The sequence below is a fragment of the Halichoerus grypus genome, chromosome 5, assembly GCF_964656455.1.
Source record: "Halichoerus grypus chromosome 5, mHalGry1.hap1.1, whole genome shotgun sequence".
NCBI lineage: Eukaryota > Metazoa > Chordata > Mammalia > Carnivora > Phocidae > Halichoerus > Halichoerus grypus.
This window is the reverse complement of record NC_135716.1, coordinates 7,904,479-7,922,217: the sequence shown is the minus strand read 5'-3', so window position 1 is coordinate 7,922,217 and position 17,739 is coordinate 7,904,479. Positions and strand designations below refer to the sequence as shown.

At 50.0% G+C, this 17,739-nt stretch overlaps 1 protein-coding gene across 7 annotated transcripts in view; it reads right to left on the bottom strand.

The window, feature by feature from the left end:
* The window catches only part of ZFAT (zinc finger and AT-hook domain containing), a 199,637-nt gene that overhangs the window by 44,971 nt on the left and 136,927 nt on the right, over nt 1–17,739 (bottom strand). For all 7 annotated transcript variants that reach the window (XR_013447667.1, XM_036086345.2, XM_078071973.1 and 4 more), the window contains one exon: nt 322–460. Coding sequence is in view for 6 of the 7 variants with exons in the window: in XM_036086345.2 (XP_035942238.1) it covers nt 322–460 (139 nt within the window). In the remaining variant the exon portion in view is untranslated. The remainder of the gene's footprint in view (nt 1–321; nt 461–17,739) is intronic.

The window sequence follows — 17,739 nt, the reverse complement described above, 5'->3', positions numbered from 1 at the left end:
TGGGAGTTATAACAAGGGAGACCAAGTGTCAAAAGAAAACAAAATGTTCATGTTAGCCAGGAACTTTCATTTCTGAAAAAGGTCCACGAAGACAAAGAACAGAAGGCAATACTGAATGTTGTGGGGAGGGTAGTAAAAACTGTGGGTAAATGATGACTTTCCTTCACTTCAGATTTCTGGTGAGGCAGTAAGGAATGCTGATCCACAGCAATGGGGGTGGGGAGGTGGAGCACAATGACGACGATGGAGAGTGAACAGGACGCCCAGGGGTCGGACTGAGCTGTAAGATGCCCAGCTCCATGCAGGGGGCACACTGCCTACCTTGCTGGATGAGCGCGTCGGCCGCCAGCTCCCCGGTGCCCACGTTGGCGTACTCCTCGTTGGGGTGCTTCCGGTTGTAGTGCCGCTTCAGAGAGCCGGATATGTTACAGGAGTAGTGGCAGTGGGCACAGCGGAAAGGCTGCAGGGACAAGGAGGACGGGTTAGGGAGGGGGAGCCCCAGGGGGGATCGAGCTTCCAGGGAAGGAGAGGTGTAACTCGCCCCAATGTCTTCCTCCACTAGTCTCCCACCCCAGGGAGTCTGACATCCCAAAGCCTGTGATGAGCAGGCTGCCCCCTGGGGAAACACTCCGGGGCGGGGGGGGGGGGGGGGGGGGACACACGCAACCTCAGGATGCTGAGTCCTGCCTCTGCGGGGACCATGCAAGGTGCCCCCAGAGCAGGCAGGGTCTCTGCTCAATTTGGATGCTTTCATTTCTTGTCTTATTTTGTCTGCTCCAGTTCTTGTTCAAGAAAAAATAACAAAAAAAGCAATACAGTAATCGATCATTTTCCTTTTTGCTGTTGTTCAAGTGAATGTCTTTCAAAGTAGCTCCCCTCACAATTAATTCCCCAATGTAATTGCTTCTTTAACTAAATCATTTCCTCCACAGCATTTACCTGCAAGCACATGCATATACGTAAGTATCCACCCATAGCTGTCCACCATTAGGGAAATCCACCTGGTCAATCTATTTCCAACCCCTTACCTGGGCAGGGCAAACACTTTCAAGATAAGGATGCCATGGGTCATGCAGCCCTGCTGCGACCTTGCATTGCTTTGGGGGGCTCAGAATGAGTGGTGGGGAGGAAAGGGGTGGCCGCTCAGGCCCCTTGGGGAACCCAGTGAGACCTGGCCATCAGATGAGTGATGGACAGACATCTGGATCACGGTCGTGTCCCACACCCTGACTCCCAATCAAGACAGTATCCCTCTGAACCACGTGCTTTCCGACTGTCCAGCCGAGTGCTACATGAATCCCAAAGTGTGCATTCAGGGCCCGTTTGGGAGCACGAGCAGCTTGCTGGCCCACAGGGATGGGAGAGAAGGAGCAGTCCATGGCGGGGGATTTGGGTGGGACAATGAGAAATGCTGGCTTTCTCCAAGGTTCTGTCCTTGGGCCTGTTTGTTCTCCTGCTGTGGTTCCAATGATCATTTTGACAGCTTGATATATATCCAGTTGTGATCTCTCCCAAACCACAAATAGGAATTTTCAACCGTCTTCCAGGTATTTCTACAGGGATGCTCTGTAGGCCCCTCCAAATAAACATACACAATTTCAGACTCACTTTCTGCAAAATCAGCTAATCACCCGAAAGCAGAAACCTGATCATCATCCTATACTCTTCCTTTTACGATTCAACTAATTATTAAGTCTTGTCCAGGCTTCCTCAGAAGCCTCCTCAGAATTCACCCTGCTCCACCCCAGCACACAGAAAGGCGCCATCCTGGCCTATTAAGGAAATCCCGTCACTCCCAGGAGGGCCGTTCTCAGAGAGAAAGACACAAGGAAGTCAAAGCAGGGAGAAAGCCTGAAACGTTCCCTAGGGACTCCACCGTCCACAAGGCGACTCTCTGGTCACGGGATGCTCTGCGCCACACGGTACGTGCTGCACTTGGCCCTGTGGCTCAGCCCACAAGGACTGATTAAACAAAAGGGACCTGGAACAAAGGCAAAAATTAACCAGGCTCTCTCATCTATCTACTGAGCAGAGAACAAGACGTCCAAAATGTCAGCATGTGATTATTTGCAAAGTTAAAATAGAAGCTAAAACATTTTCAAGTGCTTTCATCTCCTAAATAGGCAAATATTATGAAATTATCTTTGGAACACTGGCATTTACACAGAAATCAAAAAGAACAATCGAAAACACTCTAATACTAGCGCTGAGTGGTCAGTGGGCCAACAGGCAGGAAGGGGCAGCCACAGCGAGAACGGGTCCTACAGACCGAACTCCAGGCTCCGGAGACAATTTCACCCTTCTTGGGGCCACGCACATCAACTGCTTTGTGAGAGTTTCAACTCTTGTATTCCCAGGACTTGCTCCTCAGTAGAATTGCTAATGAGGAGAAAAACGGCCAAAACGTGAGCAGACAGACACAAAGTGTACAGGTGAGCCCAGCTGTGACAGACTGACCACCAACTTCTACCCGAATCCTCAATTCTTAAAGCTGGGGGAGACGCTTTCAAAGACTGGCCAATCTTCGCTCCACGTGGACATTCTGTAGCCTCCGAGAGCGTGTGATCATAGCCTTTGGTGGATGCGGGGAGGTCAGCAGCCCCGCAGATGCTCGCCAGCACTGAGGGTCAGAGAGACGCGCCGCCCTGCCTCTTTCCCTCAGGGCCCTTCCACAGCCTCAGGCCCACTGCAACCTCTCGGTGAAGTCAATCACCACTGAACTTCTGCTCGGGGTCTTCTCCCCGTAACTGTGGTCACTGAGCCGCATCTGGGCCCTTCAGACAAAACAAGGACCTGTGAGGAGGTGTTGCCACGTGTCAGCAGGGAATTCTGCTGGGGCTGTCACAGGCCTGGGGACAGAGGTGGAAGAGAGCGCAGATGACATCTCTACGCCGCTGGTCAGACGTCAAGTCTGACAGCACTAGTAATACTGCAAGTCTTGAGATTTCATTCGTGAAGCGTGTACTTACTGCTCACCTGAGTCAGCAACTCTCCCACCCTGGGCACACAGTGACGACGGAGAGGGAGAGGGAGAGATTTGGGATTTTCTGAATTCACACGAGTTTGGGGATGCAGATGTCAGCTGCAGAGTGCGATGCTCTCCGGGCAAACTAAATCAGAGAACTTGGTGTCTAAGTCAGATACTGGTAAATAGCGAATGATACCAGATCTTCAAAGGGAAGTTATTTATTGAGAGCTTTCAGGCCAGAATCTGCCCAAAAGTTAGGAGGAAGCTACAAGCACCTTACAACAGTGGAGTTCGCATGGAACAAAACATCTAGGTTTTTACTGTGGCCAAAAAATAGAGCGAATCACCCACAGGGCACGCCTGCTATTCAGCGTTACACTGGGGTTATTAAGAAATGCAATCAAACATAATACTTACGACTGTTTTAGCTAACATACACTGAAAGCGACCACAGGCCAGGTCGTTCTCAGTGTTTTGTGTGGACTAACTCCTATGAGTCTCACAAGCACCTACTACGGTAGGTATGATTACCCCACCGTAGGATAGATCCTAGTCTTACAGAGGAGGAAACTGTGGTGCAGAATGGTTAAGGAAGTCACAGGAAGTATCACAGTCTCCCAGCCTGACCAGTGGTCTGCACTGGATTTTGGGCCCCAGCAATAAAGAGGTGATCTGATCTCCCATTTGCCAGTATTTCCTGAACAACTATCTGCCCTGGGAGCTCCATCAGGAGAGGCACGGTGTGGTATTCTTGGATTTCCCAAACATAAGGCAGCCCAGTTCTAACCACCAGCTTCTAAAAATGAGAGGTGCCACGGCGGGCTGGGAGAAGGGTGGACAGTTCCTGGGCAGGGACCGCTGGGGGTGGAGAAGACACAGTAGACAGCCACCAGATCACAGTGGGACGTGCCAGCAAGGTGGCTTCAGGAGACATTTGTCTCCCCCGGGGTCTTCACACTTAGAATTACCACTCTGGAAGTTAATGGACGGTGGATTTGAAAGGAACAGACTGGAGGCAGGAACCAACTGTCTAGTTGTTGCAGGGGTGAAGACAAGAGATGCAAATACATCTATAATACAGACCTATGGATTATAGATTATCTATCCTTATATAGATATATACGTGTATTATGGATAAATAATACAGATATTTTTATAGGACCTATAATGAGAGAGTGGAACAAAAAAGTAGAAAAGGGAGAGGGATGGGTTAAGAGAGATGGGGGAGGTAAAACCAGCCAGACCCGGTGACTGAGGGGCAGGGGCAGTGTGGGCAGATGAAGGTGGGGCGCCCCCAGAATGACCCCCAAGTCTCCAATGAGGACGACACAGGAGGAAGGCATTGCTCCAGCTGTGGATAAGGAGAGAGGGGACAGTGTGAGTGGAGAACTCTGGACATCCAGAAGGGTGCTTCCAGAAAGAATGGAGAATGAGTCCTAACTCAGGAAAGTTCTGAGCTATAGATAGAGATCTGAGCATAGGCAGCTAACCGAGGCCCTAAGGTGGAACACCCATCAGGAGAGGATGTGTAAAGAGAGAAGCAGCATGAGAACAGCACCCTGGAATACAGGGAAGAGGCAAGAGGATGAGCTCGTGAAAAAGGACAAGAAAGACTGACAGGAGGAATCAGGGGTGGGTGGGGTCACAGCATCTAGGGAATAACGCCCTTCCTGGAGGGAGGGATGGCAGAGTCGAATGCACTAAGAAATCCACTAGGGTAAGGCCTAACAAGGGTCTGTGGGACTGGGCTGTTAGGGAGTAGGCAACAGTGGCCATACTAAGAAGAATCCCAGTAACGTGTTAAGCACAAAGGCCAGGTCAAGGAGAGAAGGCAAGGGGCAGCAGCTGGGTTTTGGGTCATGTTTCAATGATGTTTCAAGAATTTTTCTCTAAGATACAATGAAGATCATTAATTTGAGTTGAAAGAGAAAGTGCAATTGAATTTATTGAGGCTGAAACTCAAAGTTCTCAGATTTACTTTTCACAATTGGAGGATTTACTGTCCTGGTTTTTCAAACAGGAAGACTGCAAACAGAAGAGGACAGGCAGTCCTATCTCACTCGTGACACTGGGCTCTGGGCCTCTAACTGCATGCAAGCAAGGCTAATCCAACTTCCCATCAGCATCGAGAGGAAGGTTTTGCAACAGACGAGAAGCTGGTGATGAGGTGATGTCCAAGGTTGTGACCCTGGTAACCAACTGCAAAGCACGGGACGGCTTTTTGGAGGCAGGGGAGGGTGCTCTGCTGGCTTCCATTCACGGTGAGCAGGAAGGCCCTCACCAGGCAAGATGGCGCTGTCATCTGGGGAACCAAGTACGGCATTTGGGCATGCAGTGACACTGAAAAGCACAGGGATCAAGATGTGAGCCTGGCCCTTGTGTTGGGCCCACCACTCTCTGGGGAGGATGGAAAAGGGTAGTGGCCCGGAAGAAGGTTCTGGATGACTAGCAGGGTGAAATCTGTGACCACAAGTCATGACTTCTTAACCTTAACAACCAAGTTGATGTAGAGATAAAGATGACATAAGGAAGAAGACAAACCACCAGTCTAACTGGTATCTAAATGAATTTAGATTTAAAATTCAGGAAAAGATTATACAATTGTTACAACCTCTATTAAGTGGGCCAGCTGGTGCAAGAAACTTTAGACCGTGCTTGATGGAAGCCAGGCTATCAGAATGCGGACAACTTTGCAGTGCAGAGATCTTCATGATGACACCATAGCATTTTACATCATGCACAGGTAGAAGCATGGCGTTGGAAGGTGTGAATGAACCAGGAGCTGGGAGTCTGGGGTCCGGGTGTTGCGCACACCACTAACAGCTGGGACACCCCAACCCAATTCATCAAAACCCCTTGCTTTTGATTCCACATCTGTGAAATGGGAAAACAAACTTTCCCTGCCTACCTGACAGGGTTTAAATGAGGTGCCAAGAGAGAGAGAGAGAGACCGAATCTGCTTTGAGAAATAAAACACATCAGGCCTCATTGATTGTTGTACTTAATCAGTTTGTGCATTCACATTTGTTACTGTAATCCTCAGAAGCACCTCCTGCTGGGTGTCACCCCACTTCCCTCCTTCCCTCCTAGAGAAGCTTCCCCTTTTGTGCAGCCTGTCACCCTCCCAAGGAGCCTGGTCACAGAGGGATGCATCCGGTTGGCCTGAGGCTGGAGGCTGGAAGCGGGCCCCCCACCACAAGCATCTTGTAAATGTTGACTATTATTATCGCCGTGATCATTTTCAGAGTCAAAGGATATAGCATAAAATGATAGGGAAAAAATCAGAAAATTAACCATAAAAAGCAAACACTACCAACAAGAAAAAAAAAAAACAATCTCCCTAGGATTTACAAAGACTAATAAAGTGTTTGTTACACAGGCAAAGAAGAAAAGCTGAAGAGACGGTTACATTTTTGCCTTCCGAGGCCGGAGTGCAAGGGGCGAGGACGCTGAAATCCCACTGCTTCCCTCCTGGGAACGGCATGACCAGGGATGCCGGGCCGAAAGCAGGGCAAAGGGAAGCTCCTCGAAAGTAGCAAACAGGCCATAAAACACAGCAGTGGCCAAACCACAGAAGGAAGAAGACAAGGTTTCAAAAACTTCTGAGCACAAGGAGGGTCAGGGGGTAGCAGGGGCTCCTGACACGGGCCCTCGGCCGAGAGCGAAAACCACTGCAGTCCCCAAACACCGACCAAGACTGAGCGAGGACCAATGGCAAACCAAAGCTTCTGCTGGGACAGCTGGGCCCACCTCCTCACGGCACGAGGGGCACCGTCCACTAGCCACGCAGCCTCGGGCACAGACCTGAACTGCTGGCTTCTCGGTTTCCTCCTCGGAAATCGGGGCTGGGAAAAAACTGACGACATGCAATTACTGGGGAGGCCACAGAGGTCACACAGATGTGAGCAAGTGTCCAAAAAGTCTGCTCCGTCCTCAGCACCATCCTCATCACCACCACCACGTGGTGAAGCTACAGTATCAGAGCGCACCACTCTGTGGGCTTTTCCCACCCAATATGCTCTCAGAAAAGAGCCCCAGAAAACTAGGCTCACCCGCCTGCATCCCCAGGCTCCCCGGGGTGATGTATCCTTGACACTCTACGCAACATGTGGTAGAGGTCACAGTCCGATGCCGTTGTTCCCGTGAGGTCTCCCCTCTCCCTGCCCCGGCGCCCCATATGGCTTTCGACTGGTTTGCTTTTTATGGCATTTATTACCTTCTAATAGAACATTCGATTTGTTTATTGTGCTTATGGTCTACTCCCTCCATGAGAATAAAGGCCAGGAGGGCATAATTTCTTTTGTTGCTTTTCAGTCTGTTTTGATCCTTTAGTACAGCACCTAGAACAGCGCCTACAAGGAGGAAGCTCAGGACTACTGAAGCCGAGCTGACCTGAGAACACTCCCTCCAGACCAGCGCTTTAAGGCGAAGCTGCCAGGTCCCGGATTCCTGCAGGCCTGCGAGAATTCGGAAGGAAACATCAGAGAGTGAGCAGAGGGCACGACTAGGGTTATGTACACGTCATTCACTTGTCTTCATACATTTCCATGTTTTCCAGGATTTCTAGAATAGAATGCATGTTTTAAGTAATTAGAAACATGCAAATGTTAAGATTAAAAAAAAAAAAAAAGAAAACTGGCCCCAGGTCCTGAGCTTGACTTTTGCCCAAGAGCATCTCATGAGGAAGGAGAGCGCCTGCACAGGGGGCTCAGTGAGTGTCTGAGGCTCAAGGCCTGAGTCTGGAGACCTTATCTCCTACTAACTCCCGCAGCCACCGGGATGGCCAGATGGCCCACACTAGTCTCCAGGCTTCCTCACTGACCCTTCTGTAGTCCCTTCCCGAGAAAGATCATTTAAAGGTGTACACCAGAGGGACCATGTCACGTCTCTGCTCAAACTGCCCAACGGCTTTCTCCTGCACTTAAGACAGCCTCTGCCACCTCCCTGCTGGGGCCTGTGACTTCTCTGACCACGGCCCTGTCCACGTGCAGCCTGCATCACTAGGCTCCAACAGCACTGGGGCCCTTCCGGTCTGTCCTCTGGGCAGAACACCCCACCAGCAGACCGTCCCAAGGCAGCACAGCCATAGACCAGACTCAAGTCCCTGACAGGTCTCTTACCAGTACAAGTGTCTGCATCACTCCCCCCAGGGCCCTCCAGGTCACCTGAGAGCCTGACGGGGGGGGGGGGGGCAGACGTGTGCAGAGCCACCGCGTACGTGGCTCATGCTGTCAGGCTGTTCCTTCTTCCTTAACAACACTTCCACCCTGCCCTCCTCTACTTGGCTAACCTCCAGGACAACTTTTGGGACCCAGATGGGTCCCCCTATGGGTGTTTTATGAGGTGTCCATTTCTGCCCTCTATCACTGTCCTCCTTCTACCTGAGTGTCTTGGGGCAGGCTCTGTCTCTTCTCAATAAGCTTGAGAAAGAACCGACGGATCCTAATACTGCATGAACCAAAACAAGAGAGGATGTGGCTGTCTTAGTGTAGGTCATACAACACGCGTGTGTGCAAACCAGACTTTCCTGAATGAGCAGGCTAATCCACTTGTATTCTGCACTGATCCACTCATTCTAAGCACAGCCTTAAATCCTAGATCCCCAAAGCATGAGTCATGGGATGACACGAAAGAATATACATCCCCTCCCCACTTAACTCCTCCCCTTGCTCTGAAAGACAACACTGCTATGCTTCACAGATTTCAGCCAAATTGATGAGGTCTACATTTTCTTTATTCCCAAGTTACCAAAAATGTCTATGCATTGTCCTGTAGGTCTTAAGAGGGGAAACGTTCACCAGACAAGCTCCTATTTCTTCTTCAGAAGTCTTAGCTCACAGGCTACTCCCCCTACCTTCTCCTCGGAAACCTTCCCTAAGTCCCAGGAACATGGGAGTTCTCCCTCTCCTCTGCTGTCCACCCCTCCCCCAGCACCCAGTAAAACCCGTGGCGCTGATCCTGCTCCAGCGTGACTGTCACCAGCACTTCCTCCTCCCCACAGGCTGCGGCCCTTTGAGAGCAGAATCCACACCACACTTGTCTGCACGTCCTTGGAGCCAGCCCAGGGCCCGGCACAGTGGACACCCTACCACACCTGCGTAGCTAAATGAGAAAGAAAATCACCTTTCTCTGTTAGCGATTCACGTGAGGTTAGTCCAGCAAACCATCTGAACAACAAAAACTAAAATTCTGGGTAAGACTTATTTTCAAATGATGTTAAATTTAAGAACTTTTTTTTTTTTAAAGATTTGTTTGAGGGAGAGAGAGTGCGTGGGGAGAAGGGCAGAGGGAGAGGGAGAGAGAATCTCAAGCAGACTCTGCGCTGAGAACAGAGCTCAACATGGGGCTCCATCTCAGGACCTTGAGATCACGACCATGAGGTAACTACCAGAGCCAAAACCAAGAGTCAGATGCTTAAGCAACAACGCCACCCAGGTGCCCCTTAAACTCAAGAACCTTAAAAGGCATTATAAAGGGGGGTGCCTGGCTGGCTCAGTTGGAAGAGCATGCAACTCTTGATATCAGAGTTGTGAGTTTGAGTCCATGTGGGTGTAGAGATTATATAAATAAAAACTTAAAAATAAATAAATAAAAGACATTATAAAGAGTGGGGAAAACCACAGAGCAAGTGATTGTATTCACAACATGTGACCAAAAAATACCCACACCCAAAATACAGCTGACCCTATAACAATGTGGGACCAAGGTGCCAACCCCACACAGCTGAAAATCGACATACGACTTCTGACTTCCCAAAAGCTTAACCACTAGGTTAACTGTTGACTGGAAGGCTTACTGATAACATAAAGCTGAGTAACACATATTGTGTCTATTATACACTGTGTTCTTAGAGTAAAGCAAGCTTGAGAAAAGAAAATGTTACTTAAAATCATAAGGAAAACACATTTGCAATACTGTATTTATTGAAAAAAAAATCTGCATGTAAGTAGACTATGCAATTCAAATCCATGTTGCTCAAGAGTCAACTGTATATAAAGAATTCCTGAACACAAATAAGAACAAAACCACCCAACAGAAAAATGGAAAAGTATTTGGATGGTATATCAAAAAAAAAAAAAAAAGAGAGAGAGAGAAAGGAATCCAAAGGACCAAAAAATATATGAAAAGGGCCTCTACCTCATTAACGATACGAAAACGAAACAAAACCACATACAGAAGACAGTGCGTGCGCACGGGGCTGGCGATTCTGAGCGCTCACACCCGGGGTGTGGACCCGCCGCTGCTGACGCAGCCTGGTGCGACGACCCTGGGACGCAGCCTGGTGCGACGACCCTGGAACGCAGCTGGGCATCACCGCGTGCGGCTGAAGTGTGCGGGCCCCACGCCCCGCAAGTCCTCTCTAGGCGTGCTGACACCAGACACTCTCGAGGACACACACACCCGGGTGCACGTGTAGACGGCGCAGGGGAGCAGAGCTCGGGAGAGCAGCAGCACAGACGGAGGCCAAGCACCCACCTGCAGCGGAACAGTGGACAGCACCAGGCTGGGGCCACACAGCAGGGGCCGCTCACACGGCGGAGCGCGACACCGCAGAGAAGGGAGGGAGAGCTACAGGCAAGAACACTGGGCAGTCTCGCCAACATAATGTCCAGCAAAGAAGCCAAGTTCAAAACAAGCATGCAAAACAACATAAATTCCACGTACAGATCCTTATATAGATACAACATCAAGTTCAAAGTAGATGTGCGCCATACTACATTAGTTTGTTTACAGACGCGTACATGGGTGGTAAAAGCACTGAGAAAACAGAAAGGTAACTGTCAAGAGAAGGCAGGCTGGGGGTCGCCTCTGGGAGAGAGAAGGGGTGCGCTCAGGAAGGCCCCGTGGAGGGGGCTGACTACAGGCAACCGTCCCCTTCTGGCACGCATCATCCGTCATACCACACGTTCATGCGTGTGCAATATTCTGGATGTACGTTCCATTTCACAGTAGGAAAAGTAAAAACGGAATGGATGATTCAATGGGTAAATATGCGAAAAAAAAATAAACCCTCTTCACAAGCTTTTCGATGAGTACAGAAAACGTACGTCTCGTGTCTAGAATGACACACAGCGCCCAACAAGCAGGAGCCGTGATTCACATTAATACTACTAAGGATGACGCTCCCACCCTGACAGGGAAGGCAGTTTCCGGGTTTACTGTCTCTCATCTGCATGAGAACGGTGACACTGGAACTGGGCCGCTGTCCTGACACATCCACCAGGACCTAAACGTCCAGCGAGAAGACTGGTGGAACGTCCCGCTAGAGGCCCGATGACAGGCCGGGAGGAAACACTGAGTGTAACCCTGGCACTGCCGGCCTTAAATCAAGTGACACAGGGTGGAGACAGTCTGGGGTTACGTAAGCAGGAGCCTCCCTGGGGCTTTGGGGGCAGGACGCCTAGGAGATCTACGGCAGCACTTACCAAGAGGAGAAAACTCGACGGGAGATGGAGTTGCTGTCATTAATGACCGGAGGGGCCATTGAGCCCCCACACTGCGAGCCAGCACGTCGCCGCCCCGAGCAGTGTGCAGCCGGGATCCCAGTTACACCTGGGACGGATGAAGCAGTCCATCCCATCAGGGCTTCTTCCAACGGAGGTCTTCCCTGGATTTTACTTCTGGAAAGCAACAGTCACAACAGATGCTTCCCCACCACTGGCTGTGGAGAGCTCTGTGGCCCAGAACCTTCCTCGCGACCTTGAGTGGCGGGGCTTTCTGGAGCCAGAGCACCCTGAGCACAGTTCCTCGTTTTACCGCCAGGAGTCGTGACAACGTGAAAAAAGCAACCTGCGTGGAGATGCTCATCAGACTGCTATCACTGTTTGTCTCCACACAGAAACTCGGGGCAAACTGCCTCATTCAAAGGAAAGGTGAGAGCGGTCCTTTTTGCCTAACACTTGCGTATGAGGCTGACAATCTGGAGCAAGAGAAGCAGCCCAGGAGTGAGGAGGGGAACCAGAACCCACTGGGGATGAGGACTGGGATCCCTGGGTCTCCAGCACATGCCTCACAAGCACCTTGGGAGGACATATCACTTCTCTTCTTCCAGATGGGGATGCAGAGGCCCTGGGAGGTTAAGTGGTTTGCGGAAGGACACAGACTCAGTCATCAGCAAAACCCAGGGTGCGAGCGAAGGTCCGTCTGACCCCGAAGTGCATGCGCCAGCCACTCTCCTGGGCGGAGGGCGCACTGCCCACAGGCCTGCTGCAGACAAGCCCCCCTGCAGGGCCGTCTCCCTGTCGATGAACCGGACGGACCATCTCTGCAACTCTTCCTCTTACATTTTCAGTTTTGCAAGTGGATTTGTTGCTAATCACAGGATCAACAAGATGGTGCTGTTTTCATAGTCATATTCCCAGCACATACAAGCTCTGATGGCACAAACCACTCACCTTTTCTTCCCCTGGCCTCCCCAAAATTCCTGCCTCAGGGACGGGGCTCTGCACAGCCTCCCACGTCGAAAGCCCACCTGCTGCTGCCTCCAAAACTCCGAGTCAGACCGAGTTAACAACACCGCTACTGAAGAGCCCTCGTGCCTGCATTTCCATAGATTTCCAGAGAACACAGCAGAAAAAGATTACCCACACTCCCTCCGACAGGAATCTCCACCGAGAGATTTCTTGAACATAATATAATAATGAAGCAAGGCTGTCTGCGCCCAACATTCGAAAACAATACACTTACAGATATGAGATCTGCTCTTTGCTAAAAGGACAGCTCCTGACGGGCTGACGGAGCCGCACATCACGCAGGGCCTGACTCACAGCAGGGCGTCTACAGCATCCTCTGCCCTGGGGACCATGCCTGGTTCCCCTGGGACTGAGCATCTCCCTTCTAAAGCGATGACATGTGTTTGGTCTCTCTTTAACCTCACTGCCCCTCGCTACTCTGAGAGAAGGAAAGCGCTGTGGGCTCAAGGCCCACCGAGTGAACTGAGGACAGAGCGAAGACCCAAGCTGGGCCGGCCCATTAATGGAAGAGCTGTTGAACCCTGTGTCTTTGTGGCTACAAGCCTTCGAAGGAGCTCGGAGTCCTGCCTTTACCTAGCTTCTTTTATGACGCATCTGTTCCACTGAAGCTCTACAGAATTTACTCATTTACTCATCGGGTCACTCAACGAGTATTTATTAAGTGCTGCCTACATGCTGGGAAGAGAACACAAACTAAAACACAGTGCGTCACAGAGCTTACATCCTCGCATCACAAACAAGTCATACGTAACCTGCCAGATCAAGCATCAGGGAGAAAAGCAAAGCATGTGAACCAAGCCCGGGAGGAGGTGAGAGACTCGCCTCCGGGAGAAGAGCGGGGGGGGGCGGGGGGGGCGGTGCGCAGGGGGAGGTGTGAAGCCAGGCGCAGGGAGGGCGTGCCGCGCCCTGTGTGCCGCGGAGAGCGGTGGGGAGTGTGCGGAGGACAGGAAGCCCCGGGCCAGGCGGGGCAGCCACGCGGAGCCACCTGAAGGATCTGAGCTGTAACTCCGAGGGTGCTCAGAGGCCACGGGAGGGACAGCTATTCGCGGGGTTCACTGTACCATTTTTCTACTTTTGGATTATCTGATAACCAGTTTTTACCAAGTTGTTTCACAAAACCTAAGTGCTGGGAGGCACACTGGGGAGAGAAGAGGAGGAGTTCTGTGGTCAAACACGTCTGAGGATCACTGCATGCTGTAATCCCTCCACACGACACCTACAGCACCCCAAGGAACTCACGTTACAAGGAGCGCCCTCTGGAACACTGCGCTCATGCCGCCCTCCGCCCTCCACCCTGCAGTGGGAGGCGGCGTCCCCTCCCAGGCCAACCATGCGCTCCCCGAGCTCAGGCGCCATGGCCGACGTCCTCCCTTCTCTGTCGGGCTGCCCGCTACAACCAACAGGAGCTCTGGGTACTACAGTATCGCAAAACAGAACTCCGGCCGGCTGTTGCCTTCTGCTCCCTACTCAGTGGTCAACGTGCTCATGAGAAACTTCCCACTCAGAGAAGTGTCACCACATGGAATCTCAGACCTGCCAAGTCCCCTTACCCACATGGTCAGCCAGCAAAGCCAGTGGCCCTTCCGGAACATTCTGGATGAGGACATGGGCTGGTAGACTGAAGTGCTGCCCACAGCCTGCTCGGACAGTCATTTCAGCAGGGCCACGTGCAGGCCCCTCCCCCCGCAGCAAGGGAAACCCTGGGCAGGTCCCCTGCCAAAGGCTGCACCTGCACGCCGAGACTGGGAAGTGCGCCGCTCAGAAGGAAAAACACGCGTACTCGAAAGAAAAGGGACCAGGACCGTAAAGACTACAAGACACATGGCGAGGCTTATAAGGGAAATTCCCGAAGAGCATCTGCCTCTGGAATACTCACTCCCTCACCTCCTTCTCCAGCCCAAGCTCAGGAGTGAACACAAACCGCGTGTGGGGACTGGTAAACTGCCCCCAGAGTGACATCCACACAAGAGCCTAGACGCATAGACAGTCACAGGGGACAGGCCAGGGGGAAAAGAAACACTCAGGCAGAAGCAAAGAGACACACACCAGAAACGAAAGGGATGCATCCTAAGGAGCACCAGGGGCAAGCAGGCTTCCACAGATGTATGTTGCTGATGGTCAGCCTTTAAAGAGGTTTGTAGCAAGGATTTCAAAGCAGTGCTACCAGTGTGAATGAGAATATCAACACCCCCCCCCCACCCGTCCCAGCGGCGACACACAATCCAGGCCGACTAGGTACTCCGCACTGTGGTCTGCAATCTGAACCTTCAGGCGAGGCCACGCTGCACCACCTGAGCAGGAGAGGAGTCTCGTGATTTGTTTCCGGCCCCATCTCTTCAGGACTTATGAGCCTGAGCACACGAGGTTGGGACTTCGTTCCAGGCTCAGCCACGACAGGGACAAAACCAAGCCCGGGGTTAAGGAGCCAGAGAGAAGAAAGCCAGGTCTGCTCATCAGTTGAGAAGCACAAAGCCGTCTCTTATAAAATAAGGCCGGAGATAAATTGAACAATTTAAAAGAATAAATGTTTTTAAACCGTGGGGTACCACAAGTTCAAGAACGGCGTGCGTGGAGGCAATTACCTCATCACAATAAATAACAGTAAATCCATCCACACTAATTGCTTTTCATGCCAGAGCTTGGAAGACTCTTCAGCATTCTCCGATTATTGATTTGTTTGTAATCGCTTGTGCTGTCAAAAATGCAATATTTCCAAAGAATATACCGCTCACTATTAGACGGGATTTTAATTTAACGTAGGACAATCCAATTTTCATTTTTTTTCCAGAAGTACTTAAAAAATCTAAAATACAAGGAAGCTGAAGACGAAATCACAGGTTTTTAGCCGACACTTCAGCTCCAACAATTTAATGAATGGCTGATCACCTCCCACCCCTCCCTGGCCCTTCTTTCTCCTCACATACACACACACACACACACACACACACACACACACACACACGAAGCAAAGCACAAAACAAAAACAAAAAGTGTAATCTCAGATTCTTCACTTTCATGCAAAGTAAGAACTAAAAAGCAAAACAAACATCACCCACAGAAACCCTGCATTTCAACTCCTTACCCTCTCTGCTCCGTGGTTCAATAATTTCCACTGAACTTGGGAAATGCTCCTCCTGCTAAGTTCATGCTCAGTCAGCTTAAGGATTTTGCTTGAGTTTTGATAGCTACACACGTTAACCGCAGATTTATATAACCAAAGCAGTGAGGGGGAAAAAGGACAAGGGGGCAAAAATGTCCCTCTGTTTGGGATGACAATGAGAAGGGCCAGAGTCCTGGATGGAGAGTAGCTTTGTCTACAAGAGACAAGGATCAAAATCCCAGCTCCACCACTTACTGATTGCATTATTCTTGAGTGTGTAACCTAGCTGGATGCAGGCCCCTGTTTCCACATCTGTAAAATGGGAATATTAATACCTACATTATAAAGGATTTTGAGGACAAAACAAAGTAACATACATCAAATACTTGCTGTAATGCCCAACACATGACTATTATAAAAGGGACCTGCCTTTTCTATTCTGGCACAAGATATTTAACTAAACATTCAGCCTCCTGCTGGAACTTTCTGAGGGAAAGATGAAACCATCTCCCGGGTAACAGGAGAAGTTATAGTAGAAATAAAGCCACGATGCCCCACGCCGTGCCAGATGACTCAGCATTCTGAGGGACACTGAGAACTTCAGACTGAGGATGGATCTGGACTGTTTATAAGTGTGTGGTTCTAGACATTCTGCCTGCTTGAGATCATTTCCCTACTTACACTCCCTTGCTCACAAAGTTTAGCCTGGAAACTGGGAGTCAATACTTACACAGCCACATCCTGGCTGACCTCATCCAAACACCACCTTTGGCCAAGTTAGCACCTAAGCCCCTTATGGACTCTGTGAGCCTAGCCGCCTGGTGTCTTCTACACATATCACTTGTTTCTGCTTCACATGGACACACTAGGAACATCTTTGGGACCCATCGCATTATCGGGAATGCAACGAGGGAGTACACTAACTCCCTCTGATTTTTGGCTATCAGTCACCCAGAGAACTTTCCTGTTGCTATAGGTTTTCAAACCTATTAGGTTTTACATGATAGGATAATACTATATTAACCCAATTAAAACATGGTTTTTACAAAATGATGGAATTGGAATAATTAGCTGTTCCTCTGGGTTCTCACAGCATTTAGTACACAACTTTCTTGTAGCAGTTCACATACTTGCTGTTGCTTTTTATACACATAGGGCTCTTCCCAGACTCGTGAGCCTGACAGACAGATGCCTGGCTTTATCCTGACATCCCCTGCCCCTGGCAGAGTGCCTGGCACACAGTGGGTACACAGAAAAGGGGTATTAAAGGAATAAGTAAACATTTCAGGTTTTGCATCAAAAATTCAGATGCAATTTAGTACTCCTTATACCTACCCTTCTCTTTAAAATTCTGTATGTTAAATTGTGGTAGGATACACTCCAGATGAAATACCTAGGAAAAGCTCATGAATGATAATGAAATCAACAACTGAAATCTTCCTTACTTCTCACTAGTTTTGTGAAAATACTTTAGTTATGCAAATTTTAATTTGACAATAAACAAGACATTCTTCAGGCTTCCTAATACAAATTTTTTAGGATTCAACTGGTTTAGATACATATCAAATATAAATTAAATTTAATAGTGTCTTCTCAAGATGATGATCTGGCTGGTTCCTTCTTAAAAGAACATCCTTGTACACACCTAAAAGTTCAATGGCCACAAGAAAGAAGACCAGCCCTCACCTTCAGAAAGCCAGGGCAGGGGAATGATCATGACCATTTGTCAAACAACCAAGGCCTTGTTTCGGGAATGAAGACGTCTAAAGTAAGAAGGAGGGTCAGCAGTAAGTCACACTGAACAGTTTCCAAAATGCACAGATTTTGAAAACTGCTGATTTCAGACTGACTTTTTTTTTCTTTTTTTTTAGACTTGGCAAATTCACACACCAAATTTTTGACTTGCTTTAAAGAAGTCAGGAATCTCGTGGTGCACTTGGAGCCTCACACAGCAAAGACCCAAAGCGCAGGCTCCCTCCAGCACTGGGGCCGGTGACATGTCTCAGAGTAATGCACACCTGGGTGAGAAGTAGTGCTGAGGGGAGAAGGACACGGGGAAGCGCGGGGCTGGCCCCCATGTTCAGGGGAGCCAGGCTCTGTGATAGCGTGCACGTGTCCAGCAGCGCTGGGCAGCACCGTTCAGGAGAGACGTGCCCTCTGTCAGAAGAAGGCGAATGCATGATAACCCCACCCAGGAA